The following is a 14,024-nucleotide window of genomic DNA, read 5'->3' as shown; positions in this document are numbered from 1 at the left end:
TCGTAGTTTAAAAAGAAAGAAACGGGTCGATATTTTTTTCTATGATAATGGACAAATGCTGTCAACTGAGCTCAAATTGTACTGAACCCAGAAGATTCCTGCAAAAAGAGGAAAAAAAAAAAAGAAACAAAAAGATAAAAACCAGGACATATGATTCGATTGATTGGCTATGATACTACGTAAATTTACAGATAGAAAGGTAGAGGGAATATGGAAAATGTAGAGCGCTGAGTCTCCGTTGGAAAACAGGAAAAGGAACAAACGAACACCAAAAGAAAAAAAACAAAACATGAAAACGAATAACCCAATAACAAACGGAGGACGAGTGGGCTGAGGTCGGGCCCTTCTCTCTCCTCGGCGTCTCTACCTTTCGAGTTGGCTGACGGGATGAAGCTGGGTTTGGTGGGAGGGAGAGGGGGCTGCCCTGCCTTGAGAGCAGTACTGTTGGCATTGGCCGCTGTGGGCAGCTGGAATGAGCTGGACAGAAAGATGCCATCTGAGACGGGACGGGGCTTGCGCGCGGTTGGCGGCGGCTGGGGCTTTTGGGCGGGCGGAAGGTCACCGTAGGACTTCCGGGTGGCCGAGAGCTTAACCTGACCTGTTAGGCCCGCGTCCTCCTCATCCTCCTCCTCCTCGTCATTGTACGAGACAAACTTGGCAGTGTATATGGTGTCGGGGGAGGTGACCTGGGTTTTGAGGTAGGAGGTGTTTCTCTGAGGCGGGGGCGGAGGGGCGCTGTTGTTGATGTTAGTGGTGGGGGTGCTTGCGGGTGAAGGGGGCTGGTAGTCCCGGGGAAGGGGAGGTCTGTACAGACCAGGCTCGTCTGGCGTTAGCAGCTTACGCTCGGCTTCCTCGTGCTGCCGGCGCCGCCCTGCCTCCAGGCGGGTGTAGTACTCTTCCTCCTGTCTCCTCTGAGGGGGGAACATGGGAAGAGCTGGTTAGAGCTGCCTTCGCTAGCCTGCGCCGCTCACATTGACCACCAGGGGCACCGGCGAGGCCTGGGTCAAAGCTAACGGTACTCTGGCTAATGGATGCACCAATGTAGTAAAGCTACATTGTAGTAGAAGAAATGTGTTTGCTGATGTGATGTAATGTGTTTCTGAGTGAATCAAGTTGCTAAAACTTACTCCTGCATGTTTGGGGAAAGTGGGCCAGTGGCTTTAACAAATACAGTGAACACTGCAAGCAAGCAAGCAAAGGCACAAACTAGACATAAAGCAACAATATGCTAGCTTGCATTGTCGCTTGTTGCATAGAGAGCCTTGTTATTTGTAATGCGCGTAGTTTTGCAAGTTCAGTGCACGTTGCAGCTTAATCTGGCCAAGAACCACCCATTTGGACAGGAAATGTCAGGCTGATTGACATGAAGGGACCAATCACTTACATATACACACATACAAGTGTTTAAAAGATTTCACTTAAGGGTACGTTTACATGACAACGATGTACTAAAAATGGAAACGTTTTTTTCTTTGTACAGATGACGTTATCAAAAGGATCCCCATTCACACGGATCTGCGAAAACGGCTAAAAACGCTGTATTATGCATGCCAGGCCAGTAGTAGGTGATGTCACTTTGTAAAGAAAGACTATGCGCCTGTGCACATTCACCTGCCTATAGACTAAACACATAATACACATGTGCATGCCATCACCTTTTTCACAGATTCACGTTTTTGTACTTGGAAACACGGAAACAATAACAGTGTTGTTTTAAAAACTTACACTTTGAAAACCAGTTTTCAAAAGTGTGCGTTTTTAGGCCCCCAACACCGTTATCATTATCGCATTAAAAGTTTTCCGTTTCTAGTTGAAAACTATGTCATGAAAACGGCCCCTTAATCTAACTCAAAAATGCCAATTGTATAAACACAATCAAGTTTAGTTTAGTTGCATTGTGTTGCTTGCTTGCAGTGAAGACGTTGTATAAGACTTGCATTTGATTGTAAGCACACCAGATGGCACCAAAGAGAAACAAGTCACTACAGCTGACAGATGCGTCTTGTTCTAACTGTAATGGAAAGACTGGAGCATATGATACTGTTACAAGCTCCATGTCTGGCTGGCATTTGGCGGTTTAATTCTAGAGAAAAACAGCCCGTGGCTGGCTCTGCTCTGGTCTCTGTGCATGGATCCCCTGGGTTAGTATGCGGTGGGAATGTCTCTTATGAGTGCGTGTGGAGGCAAAACACACATGAGCTAGTTCAATCTGGGACGGCCTCCATGAAAACCAAGGTGGGCCCATTTCCAACAGCACTTCCAAGCAATGTTGTATGGAATGGCAATGGCCGCCCAACAAAATGCTGGATTGTTGTGCAAAGATCTGACATGTGATTCTCATGCGTTTCTTTGAAGGGGATGGGGGATACATCACAAACACAGGAGTGGAGATGTTGTGAAGACATGCAGTTGGACATCACAACTGGCCTCTAAAATTACCAGTGGTCTGAAAATGACGCACACAGGCACAAATAAAACTGGATGGTCACATAGTGGGACGATACTGCTCACATTTTAGATGGAGAATGTAAATTCAGACCACTGGTAAGTCAATGACCTGCTGAGGCATTCCAGAAGTGTAACACATGGGAGTTAAACAAACTCAATTTAGCCTTTATCAGTTAACGGTTCATTACTAACTCCAGGACTGCAGTAAACCTTATTATTATCAGCAAATATAGTATGTATATACATACACATTATTTTAAATTATACAAGGGACTGTGATATTGTACAGCCTGACGTATTAAACATCAGCTGCCGTCTCTAATCACACCCACTTACAAGATCGTGAGGAACCATCCACATGGAAATCAGGCGAAAACCTTGAAAAAGCTTTGTATTAGCATAAATACACATGGCTGATCACATGTCTCCTTCAGATAAATATGTCAAAAGACTGATTCATAAAGGTGCAGAGAACGTTTTGGGAGAACATCTCACTATAATTAACCTGACTAATAATAGCAAGATTACAGGTCTGAGACAGTGAAATCTATCTGCTGTAGTCGTGACTTGTGTTTAAGGCCTGTTTGAGGGGGGAAAAAAGACAAAGATAATCTGCATTCCATATGAAGTGTGCTAAAACATGCCTGCAAATTGCACATTACACAAAAAAAACTTAACGTATGCATGCTGCATTTTCTGTCTATGAGTCCTTTCTCATTAGAAACATCTTAAATAAATGCTTTTAACTACATATAGAAAGTTCCTAGTTGTCGCTGGTCCGTTTCGATCTCAATACCTTCTCCTCAGTCTCTCGTCTGGCTCTCTCCTCCTCTCTCCAGCGTCTCTCCTCCTCCTGTTTGGCTCGTTCTTCTGCTTCACGCTTACGGATTTCCTCCAACTGCTGTTTCCGTCGTCGCTCCTCGTCCTGTAGCTGAGGTGCACAATACATAATCAGGTTTAGAGGAAAAACACTGGACCACAGAGAGGATGGATTGGACTGACTGAATTTGCCATTTTAAATCCTGGTGCTAAACCTAAATGACTGACGTAAACCTAAATTGTTCCTAAATTAAAATGATGACAACCTTGATATCTACAAAAAATTGGTGCTTGCGCCTGTTTTATTGGTTAATAACTAAATTTCATGTCAATTTAATCCTAAAACTACTGATATATAATCTTAAAAAAACTGGCTTTATTAGTTAACAAATTTTGTTGGTTGATATTGTGATTATAACAAACGTCCACTACCGTTCAAAAGTTTGGAGTCTATAAGATTTTTTTCTTAAATTAATACTTTTAAAGACATTTATAATGCTTCAAAAGTTTTCTATTTTCATATAAATGCTTTTTTAAACCTTCTATTCATTAAAGTATTCTGAAAAAATGTATCTTGGTTTTCTCAAAAATATTATGTAGCACAACTGTGTTCAACTTTGACAATGATAAGAAATGTTTCTTAAATATAAATCAGCATATTAGAATGATTTCTGAAAAACCATGTGACTGAAGTCTGGAGTAATGATGCTGAAAAAATTCAGCTTTACCATCATAGGAATAAATTTTAAAATACTAAATACAATATATGTATTTTAAATGGTAATAATATTTCACAGTATCACTGATTTTACCGTACTGATCAAATAAATGCAGACTTGGTGAACATACACTAAGAGACTTCTTTCAAAAAAAATCTTACTGAGCCCAAACATTTGAACTTCAATTTAAACTTATAAACCTGTATCTACACATAACATTAAACCAAATACTACATTTAAAAATATATATTTTTAGTTTTAACAGTCATCTAGATAAAATGTGTAGTTGTTTTATTTATTAATAGCTCATTTATAGACTAGCCTGCTGTGGTGATTTGTATAACAAGCATCCTGTTGAATTATCACCAGCAAGTTTGCTGATGTGATCACTGTGACGAGAGGTATCGTGCATCAAACACAATCACACATTAAAAGAGAATGACATGCACATACACCGCTGCATGCAAAACAACTTACTGACAAAAACGCTTCTTCACATCTACAGAAAGTCATTCGAAAGGTAATCCAAACACCTTGATCAAACTTCATACACAATACATATACAATGCTCAACAGGTAGGGAAATACAAATCACGGTCATACAACGTTTCCATCGGGAATCAGAAGGAAGAGGACATAAACAGAGACATGTCCAGTAGTCAGGATAGGGGAAGAAGAAACCCAGCACCAAAAACCATGGAGAAACGCAGAATAAAGGAGCGGCAAAGTGCCAGGGTCAACACAGACACAGAGAGCAGTGATGAGTGGAGTGGAGGAAGAAACCGGAATGGAGATCACGGCATGGTGATGAGGCCCACATGCAAGCAAGCTCAGGGCCGGAGAGACTGGGCTGGAAGAAAACATGCACCAACCCACCCCTCATGATGACACTGCATTGAAACAACGGCTGCCGAAACCAGCAGAGCTTCATCACGTTCTCCAAGAAGGAAAAAGAACTTTCAAAGCTTTCTTTGGAATGAATTTTGTGGTTTTCTAGATGCAAATGTTCATGTCTAAGCCTTGCGCACACTTCCAGACATAAGGTTGCTATCCTGAGCACATTTAAAGCTGAAGTGTGTTATTTTTTTTTTAGTTAGAGGAATATTTAATACAGGATAAACTCAATTGACAGCATTTGTGGAATTACTGTAGATTGCCATAAAAAAATGATTTCAACTTCTCCCTCTTTTTCTTAAAAAAACAAACAAAACAAAAAACCCCAGGGTTACAGTGAAGCACTTACAATGGAAGTGAATGGAGCGTCAAAATACCCACGGTTTCAACAGTATCGACACAACAACGTAAAAAAAAGTTTATATTAAGCTATATCCAATTTTGTTGACATGACAACGTCATAAACCTTAAAATGATGATAAAATGAAGAACCACTTTTACAGCTCAAATAATTCACAAGTTTTAACAAGAATTATTGTAAGTGGTTTTTGTAAAAATGATAAGCTTAATATTTCTGCTTTTAAAGTCTTCAAAACATGGCCTCATTAACTTCTACTGTAAGTGCCTTGCGTTTTTTAAGAAAACGAGGGATGAGTCAATTATTAAAATGATTAAAAATTCTAAATTTTTTTAAGAAAACAAATACTGGGTCAAAACGATTTTAATTATCTTAATATTTAATTAATTTGATTAATAATTAAAAATAATTATTTGCATCATTTTATTAATCAAAATTAAGCATTTGTAGGTTGATCTGGAGTGAGTTTGGAGGCGAGACCGTTTCCCCAGCCAATGGAAGATGAAAACTAGTTTTGAATATAATAACTACAATACTTAGTCCATATGGTGACACTGGCTTAGAAATGACTAACTTTAGCTTTAAAAATGTATTTTCTATGATGTCTTCCTTACGGATTCATTCGGCTCATTTTTAGATATTGTTGCAAAGCAGCAGTTTCCCAGTGAAGCACAATGAACATCCCGAGATGGAGTCCCCATGATGGTGTCCCCTGCTTGAAAAAGTGGTACATCTCTCTCAAAATAATACCCATGGGTAAAGGAGCCACCACGGCCGAATGAAGGGAGGGAGGTAGTGAACAAGAGGAGACACAGGTGGAGCCGAAACAGGAAGACAAGTAAAGAGCGTAAAGAACATACCAAGTCTAGTACAGAGATTGCTGGAACAGCAGTCTGCTGCAAGAGAAACAAAAACATACAGAGCAACCAAAGGGGTGGGAGAGAGAATAAATAAAGTAGTAAGAAATAAAGAAAAGGAGGGGTTTTAGAGAAGATAAAAGTAAAATAATAATAAAAAAAAAAAAACATTGGCGCAGTGGGCCGGGACGCAGTGATGTTCTGCCAGGAACATTCCAGGGCAGTTTGGGTCTGATTAGTGCCAGCGGTCCACTTCTCTCCACAAACACTTGAGCTGGTGAGGAATTTCCCCATCATTCCACGTCCCCCCCCACTGAAGCACTGGCAATATTTTCCTTCAAACACACAGGATTGTGTTGACCTTCCCTTAGACGGCTCGACCTGCCAACTCCTCAGAGATGGAGCGATATCAAAGTTAGCTTTGAGCACTGTGCTGCACACAGCAGAAACTCAGGTGAACGCTACGCTACGGCAGGTGTTGGAAAACGTTAGTGGACTTCAGGGGGCTGAAGTTTGTGCTAGCACTGAATGTCTCAGAGACTTGGAAAGCACAAAAAAAAAAAAGCTATTTGGAAATAACACACACACAAACCAGCCCACCAAGAAGTCAAGAGCCTGAATTCAATTGAACTGAACTCAAATGTTTCGACATTAAAGGCTGTACTCATCACAGGCTGTTTCCTGAGCACAGATTAAGCCATTAGTTACTAATAGGGCTGGGCGATATATCGTATATTTACTATACATTCGGCAATTTTATGGATGTATAAAATCAAAGTTGCCAAATTGAATATTAAACATTTTATTTAGCCAATATATATCCTAACGGTTACGAAATATTTTAATGGCAAATCGATTCATTTGAAATTATTTGCATACACGATTTGTTAGTCATCTCTAAAAATTGTTAAAATATATATATTTAAAAAAAAAGTATTAATTTAAGACTAAATATATGTAAATATAGTATAAACAAATGCATATATTAATGGGTAAATTTTGAAAATAGATATATTGCTGATTATTATTATGTATAGTAATAGTGGTGCATGAAAATAATTAAATGTTAAATCTATCGGTGCATATATAAATATATACACACACATCGATAGATTTAATATTTAATTATGTTGATTGATTTTATCACCCAGCCCTAGTTACTAACAGAATCAATGGTTTTGATTCTCCACCCTGGTCAGAGATGAGGCTTAATATGTGCCTGAAAAGTCCTTGCATATAAATAATAAATGTTCATGTCTTGTTCAAAATTGTTGTTAGCACATTTCAAATAATATTGATTCTGTGAACTGTAAATGGTCGGTTAGCCAGTAGCTAAAGGTCAGAAATGGTTCCGCCACTGATCTGTTTTTAGAAGTTAAATGAATATCAGATTTTAAATGACAGATGAGATCAGGAGAGATGTACTGATCTGGACGAGGCAGGCTGATGCTGGGGCAAGCAGTGGAAACGTGTCCAGTGCTTGGCATCGTAAAGCCCAGGCTTCACCCCTCCGTCAGCGCAGCGTATATCAGCAGTGCAGCATGGAAAAGCAATGACATAGGCATGTTGCAGGAGCACATGGCAAAACATTCATTATAACAGCAGAGGCTTAATAAAAAATAAAAATAAAACCATTCACGCAAGGATTCCCAGGTTAGTGATTAGCGATTCCATCACCAGTCTGTCCTGCTTCTGACTGCGGTTTCAAGCATAACGCAAAAGTCTATACGGACATACAAAGAGACCGGCACTCAACTTCGAACAATACTGCAGAGGTTTGCAACGACCTTAGACGATTCAATCTGCGCAGCAATAGGAAAAACACATGTGCAAGTGTACTCAAGTAGAACTAGTTCTTTTAAAAATTTCCTGACTCTGAGTCGTTCCAAAGCAGCTGAAAAACAATGTTAATGCTCTATACAAGCGTGAGGAAAAGGTTCATCACAAAACCATTTATCAAGGTATAGTAACATTTTAAGTACTTAAAGTCAACATGAAAAGCATCACAACCTATTTTACTTTTGTGATGCGATGAATTTCAGAATGACCTACATTACTGAAATAAAAAATAAATACAAAATTGGCAAAAATTGATTGCAATTGTTTAAACATTAAAATACGTTTTCCTTTAGCTTAATATGTAGTGACAACTAGTACACCAATTGTAGGTTCACTGGGTTGTCTGTTGGCTAATATCATTTTCCCTGCCCACGTGGCTCATATCCACACCTTTCAGAGGTGGAACAAGTTATTACATTTTGATGAAAGATTATAAAGACTTCTTTGGATTAACGTGCCCTGGTAATTTGTTCACAATAAGACCAGGAATGTGCATTACAAAAGTAAAATGAGGTCAGTTTTGATTTCATGTTGACTTCAACCATTTATATCCACATAGCAAACTACAGCTATTAGTTTCCCTGTGTCTGCTCACCCGTGCTCTCTTCTCCGCCTCCAGTCTCTGCATAATTAGCGTGGTGTCTACATCTTCGTCATCCTCCTCCTCCTCATCCTCCTCGTTCTGCTTGGACTCCTGCAGTCTCTTCTGGAACTGCCACTCCAGCATGAGTTTGCGCATACGGTCACTCTCCTCGGCGGTGCGGTCGGGCTTGGCCTGAAGCTCCTGGATCTCCTTGTCCAGGAGGTCCACGATGTGAAGCTGCTGCTGTTTCTCCAGTTTCTCGCGGGCGTCCCTCTTCCAGGGGTCGGGCGACAGGCTGTCGCTGGCGGACAGTTCCTCTTTGCTGATGGTGATGTATTGCAGGTCGCGCCTCTCGATGGTGCGCGGCTGCTGCTGAGGCAGGAGGTCACGGATTACCGTGTCCTGCGGTGGTTGGCGAGGAAGGCTGGATAGTTTATCGGGCCGAGTTGGTTGTGGCGGCGGCGGTTGTGGCAGCTGGACCGGGGGAAGGTACGGTTGGGGCACCTGCACTGGCATGGGGGGCTGTGGATGGGGCATCTGTTGGTGCTGAGGGGCAGGTGGCAGCGGGCCGTGCTGGTTGTTGTGCATGGCAGGGCCAGGGACGGCAGGGTTGCGGATCTGTACCAACTTCCTCTCCTGGTCTCTTCTCTTCCTCTCTCGCTCCTCTTCGAGCCGGGCCTTTTCCTTCTCATACCAGCGCTGTTGCTCTTCGCGTTTCTTGCGATCGGCCGCGGCCACTGCCTGTTGCTGTGAAACAGACGGTGGTGGAGGAAGCGGCATGTCTGGTTGCGGCTCATAGTCGTAGTGTGCGGGTGGAGGAGGAGGAGGAGGGGGAAGGTCAGAACGGGAGGGTTGGGAGACACCCACTGGGCCGGAATTGGGAACTATTGGGGTTTTCCAGCGGCCAGGGCCGCTCTTGTGGTTGCCCTGGGACCTAGAGCCAGAGGATGAGGAAAAGTTGAGGTGTTCTTGGCTGGAGGTACTGGACTCCACCGAAGAGGACACCTGGTGGTTCCAGTGCTCGCCTCCACCTCGCTGGTACTCAGCCTCACGCTGCTGCTGCTGCAGGAGCATCAGGTCTTCCTGACGCAGACGTTCACCTGGGTATCCGCCCGGAACGTCGCACAGCTCCTCCTGAGAGCGCGCAACCCGCTAGCAGGACACAATGACACAGCAGTGAGATTCATTTCTTATTTTTGTGTGAAAATGTCACAGATGTTGCAGACAAATGTAAATTGTGACTAGACAGGAAATACATATGAACTTTTATTTAATGGATAAGCTCAACCAAATCAAACTTGCAAATTACAAAATAATTAAGTATGATATTTAATATGTTTTTAAAAGATTTTTGAAAATAAAATAAAACAAAATATTAAACAGATACAGTTTAAAGTATTAAGTCCTTGGTAATGTAATTAACTTTATTTAATTTGTAAGATAATGCATATAAAATTGAAATGAATGAAAATTAAATTAAATCTTAAAAAAATCTGAACGTTAAATTAAATTTTCAGAAATAACAACGTAAGAGATACCATACACTACTATTCAAAAGCTTGTGATTAGATTTTTAAATGTCTCTTATGCTCAGCAAGGCAGCATTTATTTGATGAAAAAAAAGAAAAGATATGGTAAAAACAGCAATATTGTGAAATATTACAATTTAAAATAACTTTTCTATTGTAAAATGTTCCTGTGATGGTAAAGCTGAAATTTCAGGATCATTACTCCAGTCTTCAGTGTCATATAATCCTTCAGAAAAACATGTCTTATTATCAATGTTGAAAACAGTTGTTATGCTTTAAATTTTTGTGGACAATTTGCTGTGATCAGAAATTCTTTGTTTTTTATTAGAAAACTTTTTATAATATATAAATGTCTTTACACTCACTTTTGATCAATTATTGCATTCTTGCTGAATAAAAGTACTAATTTCTTTTAAAAAATTCTTACTGAAGTCAAACTTTCGATTTTTTTTTCAATTTTTTTTATTGTTTGTGCATTATAACAATAAAAAAAAATGCAAATTTAAATGGACACAAAACAGTGCTGTTTGAAAAATACCGTGACACTGCCAGTGTCGTGATATTACTGTGTAGGACACCATGCAGAACTATTATGCATTCTCTTCCTAAAAAGGCTAACCTGCATAGCCATGCTGTTGTTAGAGTGGTTATCCATAGGGGGAAGAGGCTCCGGTTCGTTGTTTTGCCAGGGCTGGCCAGGGCCCATCCTGTCCTGAGATTTGGAGGCTGGGAAGGTGAAATACTCCCTTGGGTATGTCTGAGTGGGGATCGGATAAGCCTCTGGACGGGGTGGAGAGGGCTCCTCCTGTTGGAAAAACAGGGTAAAGACAGATTCGACTGAGCTGTGACAGAGTAAACACCCTTTCCATAACTTTTTAGTGCAGCGTTATTGGTTATAATTCATCTAAAATGGAAACTAGTGTGAGAGTAAGCATGTATGTGTATAAATCAGAGGAATGTGAATAAAAGAGTGATTAGCCAATCAGATGGTGGTTACAGACATGATTAAGATTAATTACATGAGCAACACAACAATCAGCCATGAATCATGTCTCTATTAGGCTTCTATTAGCCTGTGGTTTCAGAGACAAAAAATATATTCTGGTGTGTGTTTGGATTGGAGAGTTTCTGGTTATTCAATTAAAACCAGAGACTTAAACGACACACCAGAGACTTAAACGACACACCCGCATTACAACACATTTCCGCATGAACTATTCTGATGTACTTCTGAATATAAGGAAGCAACTACCTAAAAAAGGTGGCACTAACTACATATTTTAGTGGCATGTCATTAGATCGGCTGCTTACATAGTAGTTTAGTTTCTCTAGTAATAATGAGTCATTTTTCCAATTAACTGTGTAGTGTGACAAAACACACAAAGTGTGACATTTTCAGATTGGTCCAAAAAGTTAAATACAAATAGTCACTCAAAAATGTTCCCAGATGTCCAGTGTAGCAAATTTACATAATTTTTGTAGCAAACTTTTTAGTCAAACACTGGTATTTTTGATCAAGATATACAAAGCAAGTTGCTGTTATTGTCCCATTAAACAGCTTCAATGTGATTGAAGTAGCCACTTTTACTTAGTAAACGACTTACTAGGGATAGGAATTGTATGGAATTTAATATTGACTCCTAATGTTTCTTTAATGTGTGTGTGTGTTTGATTCACTAACCAGCTCAAAAGAGTCATTTGTTTGGGAATTGGTTAAACTTCGCTGGTCATGCTGTACGTTTTTGATTCGCTAAAAAGAACCACCTCATAAGACTCATTCGTCCGGGAATCAGTTGGACAACACAGTTCACACAGTCAACAGCAGTATTGCAAACAACTCTTGATTCACTGGGGAAAAAGAGCTCATGGCACACACGTGCAACATTCATCTTAGAGGTGCCGATGATTGTGTCTACTCACATCGGGGCAGAGGTTTCCCGTTGAGACTGACGTGATCTTTCCTGGGGCTCCTGGGTAAACAGGCTTCCCACCTGGACTCTGAGCCTGGTCTTCAGAAGGTAAAAAGTAGACATAAATATAATGTCAACACTTAAAATAAGCACATATGACAAGTCGTTGAAGTGGCACACTTACTAGCCACATTTGGGCTGGAGCGGTGGTCTGCACGATTCTTCAACAACCTGTCCTCCTTCTTTGGTTCAGGATAGGTGTCCCACGTGCCCTGGGGGCTCTCAGGAGAGCCATTCTGCACAGAGTTGTTATAGAGCTCAAAGCCCTCACTCTTTGGTCTTAGCTTTCCCTTGTCTCCACGTCCACGGTCTGATGCTGCAGAGATGAAAGAGAGGTTTGAATGAGACAAAACTCAGTACTGAGAATGTGCCCATCTCTTCGTAATGGGGGAATTCACCCACAACACATTAAATCAGAAACACTACCAGACATGTGTCGAAACCATTTAGATTTAATGCATCACTTGAACCATTTTGTGTGTGACTGGGAACGCTGCGGGTGCCAGATCCACCACATTTCCACCTCTTTAAGGAATTAGTCACATGCACGCTGGGCGGCAGCTGCTGATATTTTTAAGCAGGATACTGAAGCTCCCACACACAAGCCTTTACACAAGCTTTAAAGAGGCCATATTATGCTGTTGTAAAAGTTTGTTTTTGGGATCTACTAGAATAGGTTTTCATGCTTGAATGAGTAAGGGGTTAAAATGGGATTTATTTTTGTCATATTTTACACTGTTGCAGGACCTGACCCAGTCTGCAACTCTGTTAAATTCCGGTCTCTATGAACTGTCACGCCCCTTCCCATAACTGCACATGCCTTTGGGCGGGAATTATTTAGATGAGGAATACTATCACATGCAAGTTCCCAAAAGAAAACTCACTAAAATCGAGGCGTTTCAGGGAGTTCAGAAACAGCGCTTACTGATATAGAGAATAACTCCCTGCAGAATGTAACTTTGCAGACCTTTTTCATGCTCAAACATCAACATTACACACTAAAGAAAGCTGAAAATGAAAAAAGCATAATAGGTCCTCTTTAAATAAATATTCATGCCGCAGTTGTGCGGTGTGTGCTTACCGCGGGACATCATGGGGGACGGCTGGCTGAGGAGCGTGGCCAGCCCGTGGTAAATGGCTCCCTGTTTGGCCACCTCAAGCGTTACAACCGAGCCGGTTCGTGTCATCAATTCCGCCGCCCTACAAGAAGGAGACATCTTATGAGTAAAACACATAAAATAGCAGACTATGTGAATTTCATGATCAAAGCATTCATGTGCAATCCACAATCTCATGAGAGCTTATTTCAAGAGACTAATCTCTTAGAATGTCTGTTTGGATTTGTCGTCGGCTAACTGTAAGCAAATGCCACAAAGAGATGGACACTGGAACGAATACCAAAAGCAACTCAAGTTGTGTCCATTCACAACTGTTTTGAGCCATATGCTTCTCATTTAACTCAAATCCGCAGATTTCATCAATTCCACCGCATCTCAAAACTACATGCCAGACACAAACACAATTTTTTGGACAAAAACAAAAAAATGTATGCCATTTTGACTTTGCAAACACAAAAGGTGCTTTGTACTGCACAACTTAATGGCTATAAATGTTGAACTAAGTTCAAGTTAAATCCAGGATAATTACATGACAAACCTCAGTGTCAGAAATTAACTTCTCATTAAGGCCCAATATTTCTTTTTATTTTAATGAGTGCATATTTGTGTAAACACACTTCTTTTTTAACTGGACTTTCCTCTTTCAGATAAAGTTAAATCAGCAAAAAAACATAGGACCTTAATGAACTGTTAAATTTCAGGGGCATTTTTGCCTGAGCACCCCATCAACTGCTCTAAAAACACGAGACATCATATATTATTCTTCCATCAGTTAATTGTGTGTATAAAGACACAGTCTTTACTTGTGATGTGATGTAATAAAATGGTTTTAGCTTGCAATCCTCCTGTTTATTTCACTGAGAAGCTCATCTTCTCCGATGTAGCCGGAT

The 14,024-nt window shown here is 40.6% G+C and overlaps 1 protein-coding gene across 19 annotated transcripts in view; it reads right to left on the bottom strand.

Moving 5' to 3' along the window:
- Nucleotides 1-14,024, bottom strand: part of afdna (afadin, adherens junction formation factor a) — a 108,634-nt gene that overhangs the window by 7,307 nt on the left and 87,303 nt on the right. For 5 of the 19 annotated variants that reach the window (XM_079888543.1, XM_079888555.1, XM_079888557.1 and 2 more), the window contains 8 exons: nucleotides 13,098-13,216; nucleotides 12,141-12,332; nucleotides 11,967-12,055; nucleotides 10,666-10,851; nucleotides 8,530-9,669; nucleotides 6,099-6,134; nucleotides 3,245-3,379; nucleotides 368-911 (listed from right to left, as the gene is read on the bottom strand). In XM_079888543.1, coding sequence (XP_079744669.1) covers nucleotides 368-911; nucleotides 3,245-3,379; nucleotides 6,099-6,134; nucleotides 8,530-9,669; nucleotides 10,666-10,851; nucleotides 11,967-12,055; nucleotides 12,141-12,332; nucleotides 13,098-13,216 — 2,441 coding nt within the window. The remainder of the gene's footprint in view (nucleotides 1-367; nucleotides 912-3,244; nucleotides 3,380-6,098; nucleotides 6,135-8,529; nucleotides 9,670-10,665; nucleotides 10,852-11,966; nucleotides 12,056-12,140; nucleotides 12,333-13,097; nucleotides 13,217-14,024) is intronic. The other 14 variants (XM_079888556.1, XM_079888558.1, XM_079888553.1 and 11 more) reach the window with 7 other exon arrangements.

This window comes from Squalius cephalus, assembly GCF_949319135.1.
Source record: "Squalius cephalus genome assembly, chromosome: 12".
Taxonomy (NCBI): domain Eukaryota; kingdom Metazoa; phylum Chordata; class Actinopteri; order Cypriniformes; family Leuciscidae; genus Squalius; species Squalius cephalus.
This window is presented reverse-complemented; position numbering and strand designations above follow the sequence as displayed.